Source organism: Spathaspora passalidarum, assembly GCF_000223485.1.
Source record: "Spathaspora passalidarum NRRL Y-27907 unplaced genomic scaffold SPAPAscaffold_1, whole genome shotgun sequence".
Lineage (NCBI taxonomy): Eukaryota > Fungi > Ascomycota > Pichiomycetes > Serinales > Debaryomycetaceae > Spathaspora > Spathaspora passalidarum.
This window is the reverse complement of record NW_006767425.1, coordinates 2286797-2299094: the sequence shown is the minus strand read 5'-3', so window position 1 is coordinate 2299094 and position 12298 is coordinate 2286797. Positions and strand designations below refer to the sequence as shown.

General features: G+C 37.4%; 4 protein-coding genes across 4 annotated transcripts; 1 reads left to right on the top strand and 3 right to left on the bottom strand. All coding sequences in view use genetic code 12, as the record gives it.

Annotated features, from left to right (window-relative positions):
* Positions 1-17: 17 nt before the first annotated feature.
* On the bottom strand, positions 18-2168 carry SPAPADRAFT_130672 (uncharacterized protein; the record flags this gene model as incomplete). The annotated part of the gene is made up of 1 exon (XM_007373035.1): positions 18-2168. The coding sequence occupies one exon, from the start codon at positions 2166-2168 to the stop codon at positions 18-20; it is 2151 nt and encodes a 716-aa protein (XP_007373097.1).
* A 175-nt stretch (positions 2169-2343) lies between these two features.
* On the bottom strand, positions 2344-5149 carry SPAPADRAFT_64772 (uncharacterized protein; the record flags this gene model as incomplete). Its single annotated transcript, XM_007373034.1, has 1 exon — positions 2344-5149. The coding sequence occupies one exon, from the start codon at positions 5147-5149 to the stop codon at positions 2387-2389; it is 2763 nt and encodes a 920-aa protein (XP_007373096.1).
* Positions 5150-6896: 1747 nt separating this feature from the next.
* VPH1 (H(+)-transporting V0 sector ATPase subunit a) lies at positions 6897-9415 on the bottom strand (the record flags this gene model as incomplete). The annotated part of the gene is made up of 2 exons (XM_007373033.1): positions 6897-9310; positions 9388-9415. The coding sequence occupies 2 exons, from the start codon at positions 9413-9415 to the stop codon at positions 6897-6899; spliced, it is 2442 nt and encodes an 813-aa protein (XP_007373095.1).
* Positions 9416-10802: 1387 nt separating this feature from the next.
* SPAPADRAFT_58885 (uncharacterized protein) lies at positions 10803-11729 on the top strand (the record flags this gene model as incomplete). Its single annotated transcript, XM_007373032.1, has 1 exon — positions 10803-11729. One exon carries the CDS (start codon positions 10986-10988, stop codon positions 11676-11678), a length of 693 nt encoding a protein of 230 aa, XP_007373094.1.
* Between the last annotated feature and the right edge of the window lie 569 nt (positions 11730-12298).

The window sequence follows — 12298 nt, the reverse complement described above, 5'->3', positions numbered from 1 at the left end:
ATCAACCTAGTAATATTCTATTCTTCATCTGAAGATTCACCAAGATCCAATTCAGGAATTTCTATTTCATCACCTTCTTCCTCGCTATCATCATCTGCATGACTAATAGTAGATGACGAAGCAGGAACAGTTTCAACAGGAACTGAAGCTGACACTGTTTCAACTATTTCTTCAACTGCCTTTGGAGTTTCCTTTACTGGGACTTTGTCTTGTACTACTTCTTCTAAAGTATTAGTTTCAACCTCGTTTACTTCTTGTTTGCTCTTTTTAAACAACTTTGAATCGTCTTGTTCTGGCTCTGGCTCGTTATCTTGTACTGGGTTTCCGGCTTCTGCCATCAATTCATCCAATTTTCTCTTCTTGGATCCAATATCATTGGTTTCTTCGACCTCTTCATCTTCCTCTTCTTCGTCTAAATCTTGTTGAACTAATTCTTCTTGCCTGACATATCTAGGTAATGGAGGGAATCTTGGATTGTTAAACACACTTAATAATTGGTCACCCTTCAAAATACTTGAAACAATAGGCAAGATATTAACTCTGTCATAACCAGGGAACAATACACAGTCAATTAACAATTGTTTCAATTCTTGGGGTACAGAATGTTGCTGATTAATATGTCTTATGTTTATACTTTCAATAATCAAATATCTCAACACTTTATAATGTTGACTTGGACTAAGAGTAATAGTCTTAATTATCACATTGATAAATTTACGAACTGCTGAAACAGTAGATGCTGGAATTGATTCCAAGAACAAGTGCTCATGCGAGAGAATATCAGATAATGCAGCAGCATTACCCTTCTTCTTTTGTTTCTTGTTCTTCTTTTGACCATCTTGCTTTTGTTCTTTTTCTTTTTGAGGTTTAGATCTGGGTTCAACCAAAATCATGGAAACGTCAACAAAAGGTAATAATTGAGTATTATCGTCAAGATGCTTCACTAATGAGACATACTTGGCTACAAATATTAACAAATCAATAATTAATCCTTCATTGGAAATCAAATCATCGTAGCTAACTTTGTTGCCCTTCATTGGGATAATCACTTCTAACATTCCTAAAATTGAATGGAAATGTAATAACAATGCACCTTTGTAAACATCAACAATGTCAGATAAGAATAAAACAACGCTATGGTGAATATTAGCAATTGAAGATCTAATAATACTCTTGACGTCTTCGTCTCTAATATCACCCTTAAATCTCAACATTCTTAAATTTAACCCAGTTAAAACTTCACAAACAGTGATAATGGTACCAAGAGGTACTTTGACAGTGAATTGACTTTCAGTAATGAGGTAACTCTTTAATAAACCCAACAGAATATCAATCCGATTGGATAATTGGAAGATTGAGTTTGGAGAATTCAAATCAATATTCAAATCTTCAAACATCTTGCTTTCAGTTTTGCCTGACTTTTCCAACTTTCTTAAATTATCAATCAAGTCTTGATCATCTTTGAAATGGACAAACTCTTGGAACACTTCAACGACATCCTTGATTTCACCAATCAATCCAAAGACATCATTGCTCCATTTCTGTTCTGGCTCCAGCTTTTCAATTCCTGGTAAGACAGCCAACGCTTCGTACACAACATCCTTTAACTTTGAAGGATAATTGACAAAGCCCACATCATTGACCAATCTAACCAACTTGGCACTCAACTTGTTTCCATATGGACGGAAAGTAGTTGGATGAAATCTAATGGCAACCACTAAATTCTTTAAAATCTCAAATGGAGCCAAATGTAATTTTTCAATAAACAAACTAATAATTGGACCCAATTTAGGAGTCAAAATCTCTCTAGTTAACCCAGGTTTGCCTCTAATTTCACTACAAATGAATCCAATAACGTCAATACAATTTACCAATATTTTACCTTGAGAATTTTCAACAAGTTTAAGTAATTGATCAAGGAAAATACTTCCATATCCTGCCAAAATTGAGTAATCGGAACTGATCACACGGATAAGATTGATACCACACCATTGGGGATAAGGTTGGTGTGACTTGGCAAGGTTAAGAATCCTTGATGTTAAGTGGGTGATTTCAGATTTGGAAAGGGATTGGAGTAAGGTTTTATTGTGGAGTGATCTGAGAAGTGGGATAACTGACGTTGGTGTCGTCTTTAATTCCTCGAGGATTACCGAAATGGGTATCGACATGGTGGTTACTTGATGATATTTGCGAAGAGGTGATTATTTTCACTCCCAATTTTTTTTTTTTTTATTTAACGAGCGATGAGCATTGGTGGGTGCAAAAAAAAAAAAAATCATATAGTAATTCAAGGATACCATGCTAATAAATGGTAATAAAAGAAGATCTAGAATGATGATACTTAAAAATACTCGGTATCTATTATACTTTTATATTCTAACTATAGTTATACAAAGCAAACAGTAAGGACTAATCCCAATACTAATGCCAAATAATGGGTCGAAACTCTAGTACTAGCGCTATCAAAGGAAACTAGTGTCGATTCAGGTTGGTTAGAATCAGATTGAATGTTTTCTTCTGGATCAGCAGCAACAACACTAGGCTGAGAATTTGATCCAGCTTCATCAGAACCAGTAAATGTAACAGTGTATGGTTCTGCAATTGGAGTTATTGTAGTAGTATAAACAACCTCTGATCCTCCTTCAACAGAAGTATAAGTAACAGTGATTGGTTCAACAACTGGTGTGATGATAGCAACAGTAGTTGAATCTGCCTCAACAACACCGGTGACTTCTTCTGTGATGGTGGTAACATATGTTGTAAACGAATCAGAAATTGTTTCAACCATGGTTACATCTGTAACTATGGTTTGTAATTGATTTGGTTGTAATGGAGTACTAGCATATCCAGATTGACCAGCAGAACCTCCTTGATTGGTACCTTGTGGTGAAGCCACATTGTTAGTTGGTTGACTGGCATTGTTGACAGTTGCAGTAGCGGCAGTAGCGGCAGTAGCGGCAGTAGCAGCGGCGGCGGCAGCAGCAGCATTGTTATTGTTGTTGGCAGGATTGGATGGACTTGTGTTGGAAGTTGGAGTCGTTGGGTTCGAACTGACTTGAACTGATGGACTAGAATTACCTTGATTTCCTCCATTACCTTGGGATACAGCCGAGTTAGAATTACCTTGATTTGAAGATGGATTAGAATATTGACTTGCTGATGTTGCTTGAGAATAATTACTGGTTGGGTTTGAAGGTGATTGTGGGTTAGATGGATTTCCACTCTGTGAACCTTGAGTTTGTGTGGTAGTTTGGTCAGCAGGAGCAACATTTGAGGTTACAGGAGTTGGATCAGATGGATCATCTTCAACTAATTCTTCTTTTGTTGGATCAGATGGATTTTCAGTCTGTTCAGGATCAACTGATGTAGCAGTCAAGACTTGAGTATTGACAGGACCTTGTGGAGCAGCAGGATCTTGTGGATTGACAGGATCTTCAGGATTAGCAGGATCTTCAGGATTAGCAGAACCAACAGGATTAGCAGGATCTTCAGGATTAGCAGGATCTTCAGGATTAGCAGAACCAACAGGATCTTCAGGATTAGCAGAACCAACAGGATTAGCAGGATCTTCAGGATTAGCAGGATCTTCAGGAACCACTGGTGTTTCAGTATGTTCTGGATCAACAGGAGTATCTACAGTAGCAGTAATTTCTGGATCGACCGGATCTTCTGGTTTGACTGAGGTTTCTGTGTCTTTTGGATTAACTTGACTTTCTGTATTAGCAGGAGCATCTGGGATAACTGGATCTTCCAGTTGATTAACAGGATCAGCAGGTTTAGAAGTACCGATAGGAGCAACAGGACCTTCCAGAGTTTGTGCATTAACTGGAGTTTCTGTTTGTCCAACGTCAGCAGGAGTTTCTGGGTTAGCAGGAACTTTTGGATCTTGTGGCTCACTGGTTTCTTCTGGTTCAACATAAGGCTTGGGAGGATCTTCAGGGCTAGGTGGAGTTTCCGTTTGAACTGGGTTTATTGGATCTCTAGCTTGAGAAGGATCAACCGTAACACCTGTTTGCTCAGGGTTGGTTGGGCCTTCAGGAACTATTGTATCTTGGGGTTGGTCGGTATTATCAGTTGCCAAAGTTTCAACTGGTTCCAAAGGATTTATGATCAATGGACCATCTGGACCTACCACTATACCAGTGTAGAGAGGGAACTCTATGGTGTTAGAACCAGACCCAATTTCAGTTGTTTCTTCAGGTTCAACAGAATCAGATGAATCAGTTGGGCCTTCCGAATGAAAAGGATCAAATCTTCCCTGTGCGAGTGTAAAGATCGGGATGTTTAAGGTATAGGGGCCAACAGGAATATCAACAATTGGATCGACAGTCACATCATGCAAGAGGGTACGAGGATTACCAATATAAATAGCTCCACCACCATTTTCTTCTGTAGTTGTAGTTGGTTCAACCGGCATAATAGTATCTTCAGGTACATCTGTAGTTTCATTAGATTCAACTGTTTGTTCTTCACTTTCTGTAACCAGAAATGAATCACTATTGTAATCAATATCTTCCAAAGTATGATGAGTAATCTCAATTACAGATAAATGACCATCTATACGAAGAGAGACCATTGGACCTGAGATATCAGGTTCATACTCCCAAATTCCATTTTTAACTGTTATCAGAGCACTAGGAAATCTAATGATATCATCAGGACTTTCCAATTCAATGGGTTGTTCTGCTGCAACATCAGTATCAACTGATTCTTCACCGGCAACTGGTACTTCAATGTTATTGTATGTGTTGGATAGAGTGAAATTAGAATTATAACCAGCAATTTTAATAATTGGATCCTCCTTAATATCTATAGGACCCGAATAAGCCTCAATATAACAATTACCAAATGTGTCCTGACGTGCATTGTAACAGCGAGAACCATCATCAAGTTTGATTCTATATACAGGATCATGAGGATCAATTTCGATTGAATGTACAAAGTCATCTGGATCTTCCAAATCAAAAGAATCCTGAGTTTCAACCAGCACTTGTAGTTCACTTGCAACCGATACAGAGGTTTCCTCTAATTCAGATGCACTTGATTGAACATCGTTTGAGATTTCAGTGTTAGCACCAACAAACATAGCAGCACCCAAATCTACCAAGCCAAATAAATGAGCAAGTAAAAGTAGTAGTAAATAAGTCATTATTATTAGCAAAATTTAAACCAATTAAGTTTATTGGAGTAAAATATGACATGCTCCTCCTTGTTAGAGTTACTACGGACGTCTATTTATACCATGTCAATCCAATATATTTCCTCTCTATGGCAACCACATGAATGGTGTTACTACCGAAAGGCGAGCTAAGTACCGATGTCACTCCTTTCATAGTTATTTGCGTCTAATAAATTAACAAAAAAAGAAAGAATTAAATTAATAATAAAAAAACAAAAAACGTTGACATCATAGAAAGTAATAATAGTAATCATATTGGGCGGTAATTTGTTCTATGAGGCGTTAGAGGAGGTCACCAGGCAATTTCCAAACCATTTGGTTCAAAGAGGCTTAATTGAAGAACTAAGCCGCGTATTGGAAAATTGGTTCTAGAAACACCAAATACAGTTCACTTCTTTCACTGCTTAGTTGGAAGACTGCATTTGATAGAACTGTTTGACTTTCTAAGCAGCATTTATAACACTATTGGACTAATAACCACTTGAACAACCTCGATTATATATTTGTTTTCCACTAAAAACTCCACCATTACGCAAACATTACTCACAAATCTTCTAGAAAATAACGATTCAAAGAGTAATCAATATTTCAGGCACACGAAATACATCTAATGAAATAAGCCACTAACTAAATTAATGAATGAACATTTTTCCAGGCGGGCGGTATTGACCGGAGTTGATTATTTCCGCTCCACTATAAGGAAATTGTGATCTCGCCGTTTTTCGTCATTTCTTTTTTTTTTTTTTTGCAGTCATCCTCATTACTAAAATCAAGCCGAGGAATCAATTTGACAGATTTACGAAGATCTAATTTTTGAAGACGGCTGGTGTTATGAGTCTGGATTTAGCCATTTCTTTAACAGTGTTTGGATCGTCTATTTTTCATTTACTACTTTGAGATTTATAGATTTTAGAAAAAGACTATAAATGATTGTCGATGGGCACCCTTGATAACTCAAAGCAAGAAAGCACCCATGTCAAAATAAAAGCATATATACTTTATAAAAATTTACTTGTTGATGTGTCGAAAGCAACTGAATGGATGATTATTTTCTTGTTATATTAACTCTGCATATTTTTTTAATGTACAGAACGCAAGGTACCAAAACGAATACGATTAATCTCATGCAATAGAAGGGCCGATCACAAGGCTAGTCTTTTCTTCAGGCGGGTGGAAAACATTATTAGTTGACTTCCACGCTTTTGTGTAACTATTAGAATTGGAATGATGTAGTGGTATCGTCATTTCTTTTTACGATGGCGTGAGTCGGAATAATAGGTCGGTCTTAGATTATACACTATGTCGTATTGCATATTAAGTAATAATGCTAGAATGTCGGTGATATTTTTGAGAGAACTCTATGTTTTTGGATTTGTGAGTATGTAGGTGTTGACAACTTTAAATATATCAACTAAATAGTCACAACTTTAAATGGCTCAATCCAAGGTATATCCGAATTTACCTCCTTTCAAATTAAAAAAAAGGGCTTATTGTAAAATCACCAGATCTAAATTTCGACCAGGGGGTTGAGTAAAGAGGTCATTGAATTTTCAATCACTCTTTGAAGTCACCGAATCTTCTGTTCTACTGTAATACAAAGACACGGCATTCATTATAGCAATGCCTTACAATCGCTTTAAAAATATCTATGCATTTAGAAACTAATCAATTAAACTAAATAAACGAAAACGTCATTTCTACACCCCCTTCTAACGTCTTACAATACATTATCCAATAACCCCTTAAATCCAAAAGGTTCATACAACACACCACCACCTTCGAAATACTTGGACATACTTTCCACCCAATGCAATCTCAACGAATGCAACATGGCACTGGTTCCTTCCATAACCACCAAAATACACACAGTTAAAGTAAACCACATAGCGAATAAGAATACAATGGCAAAAACCCCAACTATACCTGTACTTCCAAACGCATTACCAATAGTCATTGACCACAACACGGTGGATAATTGGGCATGGGCAAGCGACAATGCCCAAAGACGAAGGTAAGATGCAGTATGGGAGACACAGTTAAGACAGAATTCAATGGTGTGGATGACTTGGTGAATGACAATATCTCCAAATCCGTGTTCTTCGTGATCTTCGTCATCGTCGTCACCAGCATCGGCATCATGGTGAACATCTTCAAGATCATCATTTGGAAGTTGCGAGTATTGGGCATTGGCGGCAGCTTCTCTGTCGAGCTGTCTCTTGAGATACAATGGTTTAACCAACAATAACCAAGGAACACAAATCAAAGCAATGGTCAAAAGGAATAATTGTACGGTGGCTTGGCCCGAATACAATGGTTCAGCAACGGTACCTGGAGACAAAAACATAGAAATCAACATGTTCAACAATCCTGGTGGTTGTTTTTGGATAGCAAACCAATTAACAGTCCATTTGTAGACAATACACAAGGATAAGTACCCGAAAATACCTTGCATAAACAACAAACCTGGAATAAAGTTACCAACAATATCAATCATACTGTTGAAGTATCTATAGTTGAACAAGGAAAAGAAGTATGAGTAGGTCATATGGATGTAACCCATCAAGATGGACAATTTCATCTTGTATGAATTGGAGAAAAGCAAGGCATTTTCAGTACCGTGCCAGGCTGGATCAAGCCCGAAAATATATGGCGATCCAGAATACTTGGCATGAAGAGTTTCTCCAATGGCAAACTTCTCTGGCCATTCCCAACCACTAGTAAACAAATTCATGGATTTAGAAAAGATATCATTGTAAATAAACCCAGTATACATGGAAAATAATCCCATCAATAAAAGAATATATCTCCCAGTGTAAGCCATATCGAAAATTTCATCTCTTTTGATAGTGGCCAACTTCTTTTCATTCCAAACCAAAGTTCCAGCAGCAAGGGCAACAATAAAACCATGACCCAAATCACCAAACATAATGGCAAACATGAATGGGAAGGTAATAATTGTAGGTAAACCTGGGTTGATTTCTTGATATTTACCAACACCATAAGCGTCACAAATGGATTGGAAAGCATAAGTGAACTTGTTGGTTCTTGCAAATGTAGGTGGTGTTTTATTGGTATCTAAAATGTTGATAATAGTTGGAATAGATTGTGATTGATCGTACGCTTGGATAGAACTGGTCAAGTCTGAAATCAGATCAGTTGGAACCCAACCTTCAGCAATTAAAGTCTTTCTTGATCCGTCATAATCACATCTATTCATGGCTTGGTAAACAGCCTTTTCACGAGCAAGTATTTCCCACCATTTACCTAAATCTCGAGAAATGGCAATTAATTCTGAAGAAAGTGCATTTTCCGATTCAACCAAGACAGTACTTAAATCGGTCAACTTAGAATTGACCTCCAACAATTGCTCAACTCTTCTACTGGATAAGGTGTCAACGTCGTACAAATCGGCATCCAAAGATTCACAAATCTTTTTAATACGATCGTGAATAATTGACCCGTGACTAAAGATAATGAACGAGTTCTTGTCGACATAAGTGTTGTGCTTAGCGTCATAAATAGATTCAGGTAATTCTTCACTATGGTAGTACAAGTTACCTCTTAATACTCTCCACAAGATTTGTTGCAAGGCAGCAACCTTGTCTCTATTAATGACCCCAGAGATGAATGAAGATGCCGAACGAACGTGATCTTCTGCTCTACCAATATCATATTGGGACAATAACGCAGTTTCAGCTCCTGCTGCAGGGACGTCGTCAGATTGAGATGCAAAGAAGTTATCAACTGATTGAATGGTGTATCTAAACTGTTTCAAGTACTTTTGGTTGTCGTACAAGGTTTCCACGGAATCCTTCAATTGAACTACGCGGTCTTCCAACAATTGAGAGTTTTCCAACAATTCATCAATATCAGTTTGTTGAGGGATGTTCATGTCGTAGGGGAAACTGGCGATGTCAATGTTACGTAAGACCAATTCACGCTTAAACAAATTGTATTGACGTTCAACATTGTCCAATCGTCTCAATTCCTTAACGAAAGATCTTTGGAATTCATTGACTTTGGAGTTCAAGTCTCTGAATTGGATAATGTTCAATTGTCCAATCTTGTAGATGATGTCTCTGGCCACATCTGTAGGGACGTACAATTGTACCAAGGACATGTCCGCAGAACCTGAAACGGGTGTTAGTAGATGTGGTGGGGAATAGAACATCAATTGATGATTATTTCGTATTAGAGAATATACATACGGAACATAGCTTCTTCTTTCTCTGGCATGATGGCTATGCGATGGAAAAGAAGGTGTACTCGATTGATTAAGCTTTGTAATACCTGATGGGGTTGGGGACTATCAAGCTGGTGATGTTTTTTTTAAGTTTCTCATTGGGGAGTGAAATATTGGCAAAAGCGCACGACCCAATTTTATACCATGTGCGGTGAGTGTCGTAGTTTAATAATGTGTCGCGACAGAGAGAGGATCGATTTTTTTTTGACATAGCTTGGAACGTGATCTTAGATCATCATACATATAAAAGAAACGTTACTTCTTCGTGATCATGCAAATGATTAGTTATCACAAAAAAAAATAAAACGGTAGGGTTGAGGCGGGAGTTTCTTTTTTGAGATGAATCTATATCTTCTAAAGTACGAACATTGACTAAATGTAGAAGAAATGAATGATCATTTTTTTGGCAGCCGGTGAAAAGAAATCAGGGGTACATTGACTCTGTCTAGGGGAGGAAAAAAAAACTCCGATCCGACAATATCTTATTCTTGCGTAAGTTCATGTCAAATTCAGCACTGAAAGAACTTGATTCAGTCTGTTGCAACATGATGAATGTATATAATACATCATATGTTCGGCCCGCCTGAGGTAAGAAATATTCGTAAAAGAACTAATCGGTAAGATTCTTTCAAAAAGAAATATCGGATCGTGTGTGGATAGATAGTATTTATGCATAAGGTCTACAAATGTTCTGCATAGACTAAAAACCCACTACCGTTCTAGCCAATTAAAATATTGATTGTTCTCTCATCATTGTCTATACTCTCTTCGAGTGAGGATGCAAAAAAAAAAAAAATAAAATAATGATCGGGCGAGTGAGGGGGGGAGAGGAGAGATTGGTTGAATTTTTTGGCGGGACCTTCCCGAGCAATCATCCCACGACCCATTCGTAAGTAAGCAAAAAAAAAATCTAGCCCGGCACAAAGTCTAGACAGGAACATGATTACAAAGTATGACTTATGTGACGATGATGTAGGGACCATTTGTCATACCCGTCACATACCCGATAAACTAAGCCAAAAACTGCGGAGATAAAATTCTAGCCATCACGTTGCTACAACTGACAATAACGTTAACGTGATTATCCAACTGCGCCCTTAAAATATGGTGAGCTACCAGCAACTAACGAGGCTGTTTGACTCTGATCGTAGTAACTTTTGCCGGGTTGCTGGGGCAGAACCATGTTTGCTTTGCAACATATTACATCACCGCAAGTACACTGAGGTAATAAGCATAACATTCCCAGTTACAACAAGGGTATGGTTGTTGTTCTACCCCTTTTTTTTCTGGTTGTTATTATTATTATTATTTTCTTGCAACTAAATGTGTGAAATATTTTAATAAAACCTAAAAGAAAATTGGGATTTCTTTTTAGGGTGTATTTCCCAACTGGGGGATCGACTATATAATGCTCCCAATATGCCCCGTATATTGACTAGTCTGTAGGGTTTTATTTTCTCCATTTATTATTTAAGTGTCCCCCAAGACTCACACTCTCCTTATTCATTCAATTTTTTTTTTTGGTATTTACTCATTCACATACACACACACACACAACATACCATGGCCCTTTTATACATAGTCAAACTTATCTTTAATTCTTCCAATACTCCACAGCCGACACCGGCCCAACGAGGGAAAACTTTAAAGGGAAAGCCTCAAGATCTTGCCCCACATGTACATAACGATATTGTGATTATAAAACAGCAACTAAAACAATATGAAACGTCTTTCTACGCCAAAATATTCAAGCTCGTCGAGTCAAACCATTTAAGACAACAGAAATCATTGCAAATTAAGTATCCTAATGCTAACGATGCTCAATACCATCAGGCATTATTCAACATGTACAAGTCCCACTTACAAGAGTATATTGACTTGCTCGACTTGTTTAAGAATAACTACACGAAAACATTATACTCAGATGTGCTTGCCAAAAAGCAAGACGGGGTAATATACTCCGACTGCATCTCGCTTATCAATGAAAAAGTGGCCGCGGGAATCAAAGACAAATTTGACAAATTGGTCGATGATGCGCCCGAGCATTTGTTAGATCCAATTTCACTTTGCTTATTTGAAGATCCCGTGATTACTCCTAGCGGCATCACCTATGAGAAATGCCACTTATTGGCACATTTACACAAGAGGGGAAACTATGATCCCTTGACCAGAGAACCGTTATTTGAGGACCAATTGTACCCCAACTTGATTGTCAAGGATTCGGTAGAGGAATATAAGAAAAGTTTAGCGGTGTAACGAAATAGTTTTTTTTTTTTTAGATCTTATGTTGTTTGGTTTACTTATGTCAATTTATGAAATCATTATGGTTGAAATTACTTGTTTGTAGTGTGTAAGCGTGTTTTGAAAAATTTAGACAATCATATCTACCCCGCAGCAACAGTTCTCGAACTTACTTGCTTAATAATTGCTGCTTTTGTAACCTTTTTTTTGCACCCTAATTTATTCATCTCCCTTGCATACCCTCGTCATACCCTATGTTTAGTAATTGAAGCTATTAGTAAGAAAATATCATCTATGATTACTAATTAGTTATATCATTCAAGATTAGTTACGTCATTTGCCAGTAGAAAAAAATTTTTTAAAAAAAGATTGCTGAACATGCTTAGTGAGCCCCGCAATGTTAATTCTGGAGGGGGAGGGGCGGTTTAACTGGACCCCGTAAACTTTAATTTCCATCAATTTCAAGCTACAAGCTTAAATTAACGTTTTCACAAGAGATGAATATATTATTTATAGCTTGCCCGCAGTGTTTCAGTACCATGAAAAACTCCCATGCTAAACCGGTTATATTCCCGTCCATATTTAGCTACTCTTGACATTTAATTCTGAAATTGAAGATATCGAATGAGAGTTAA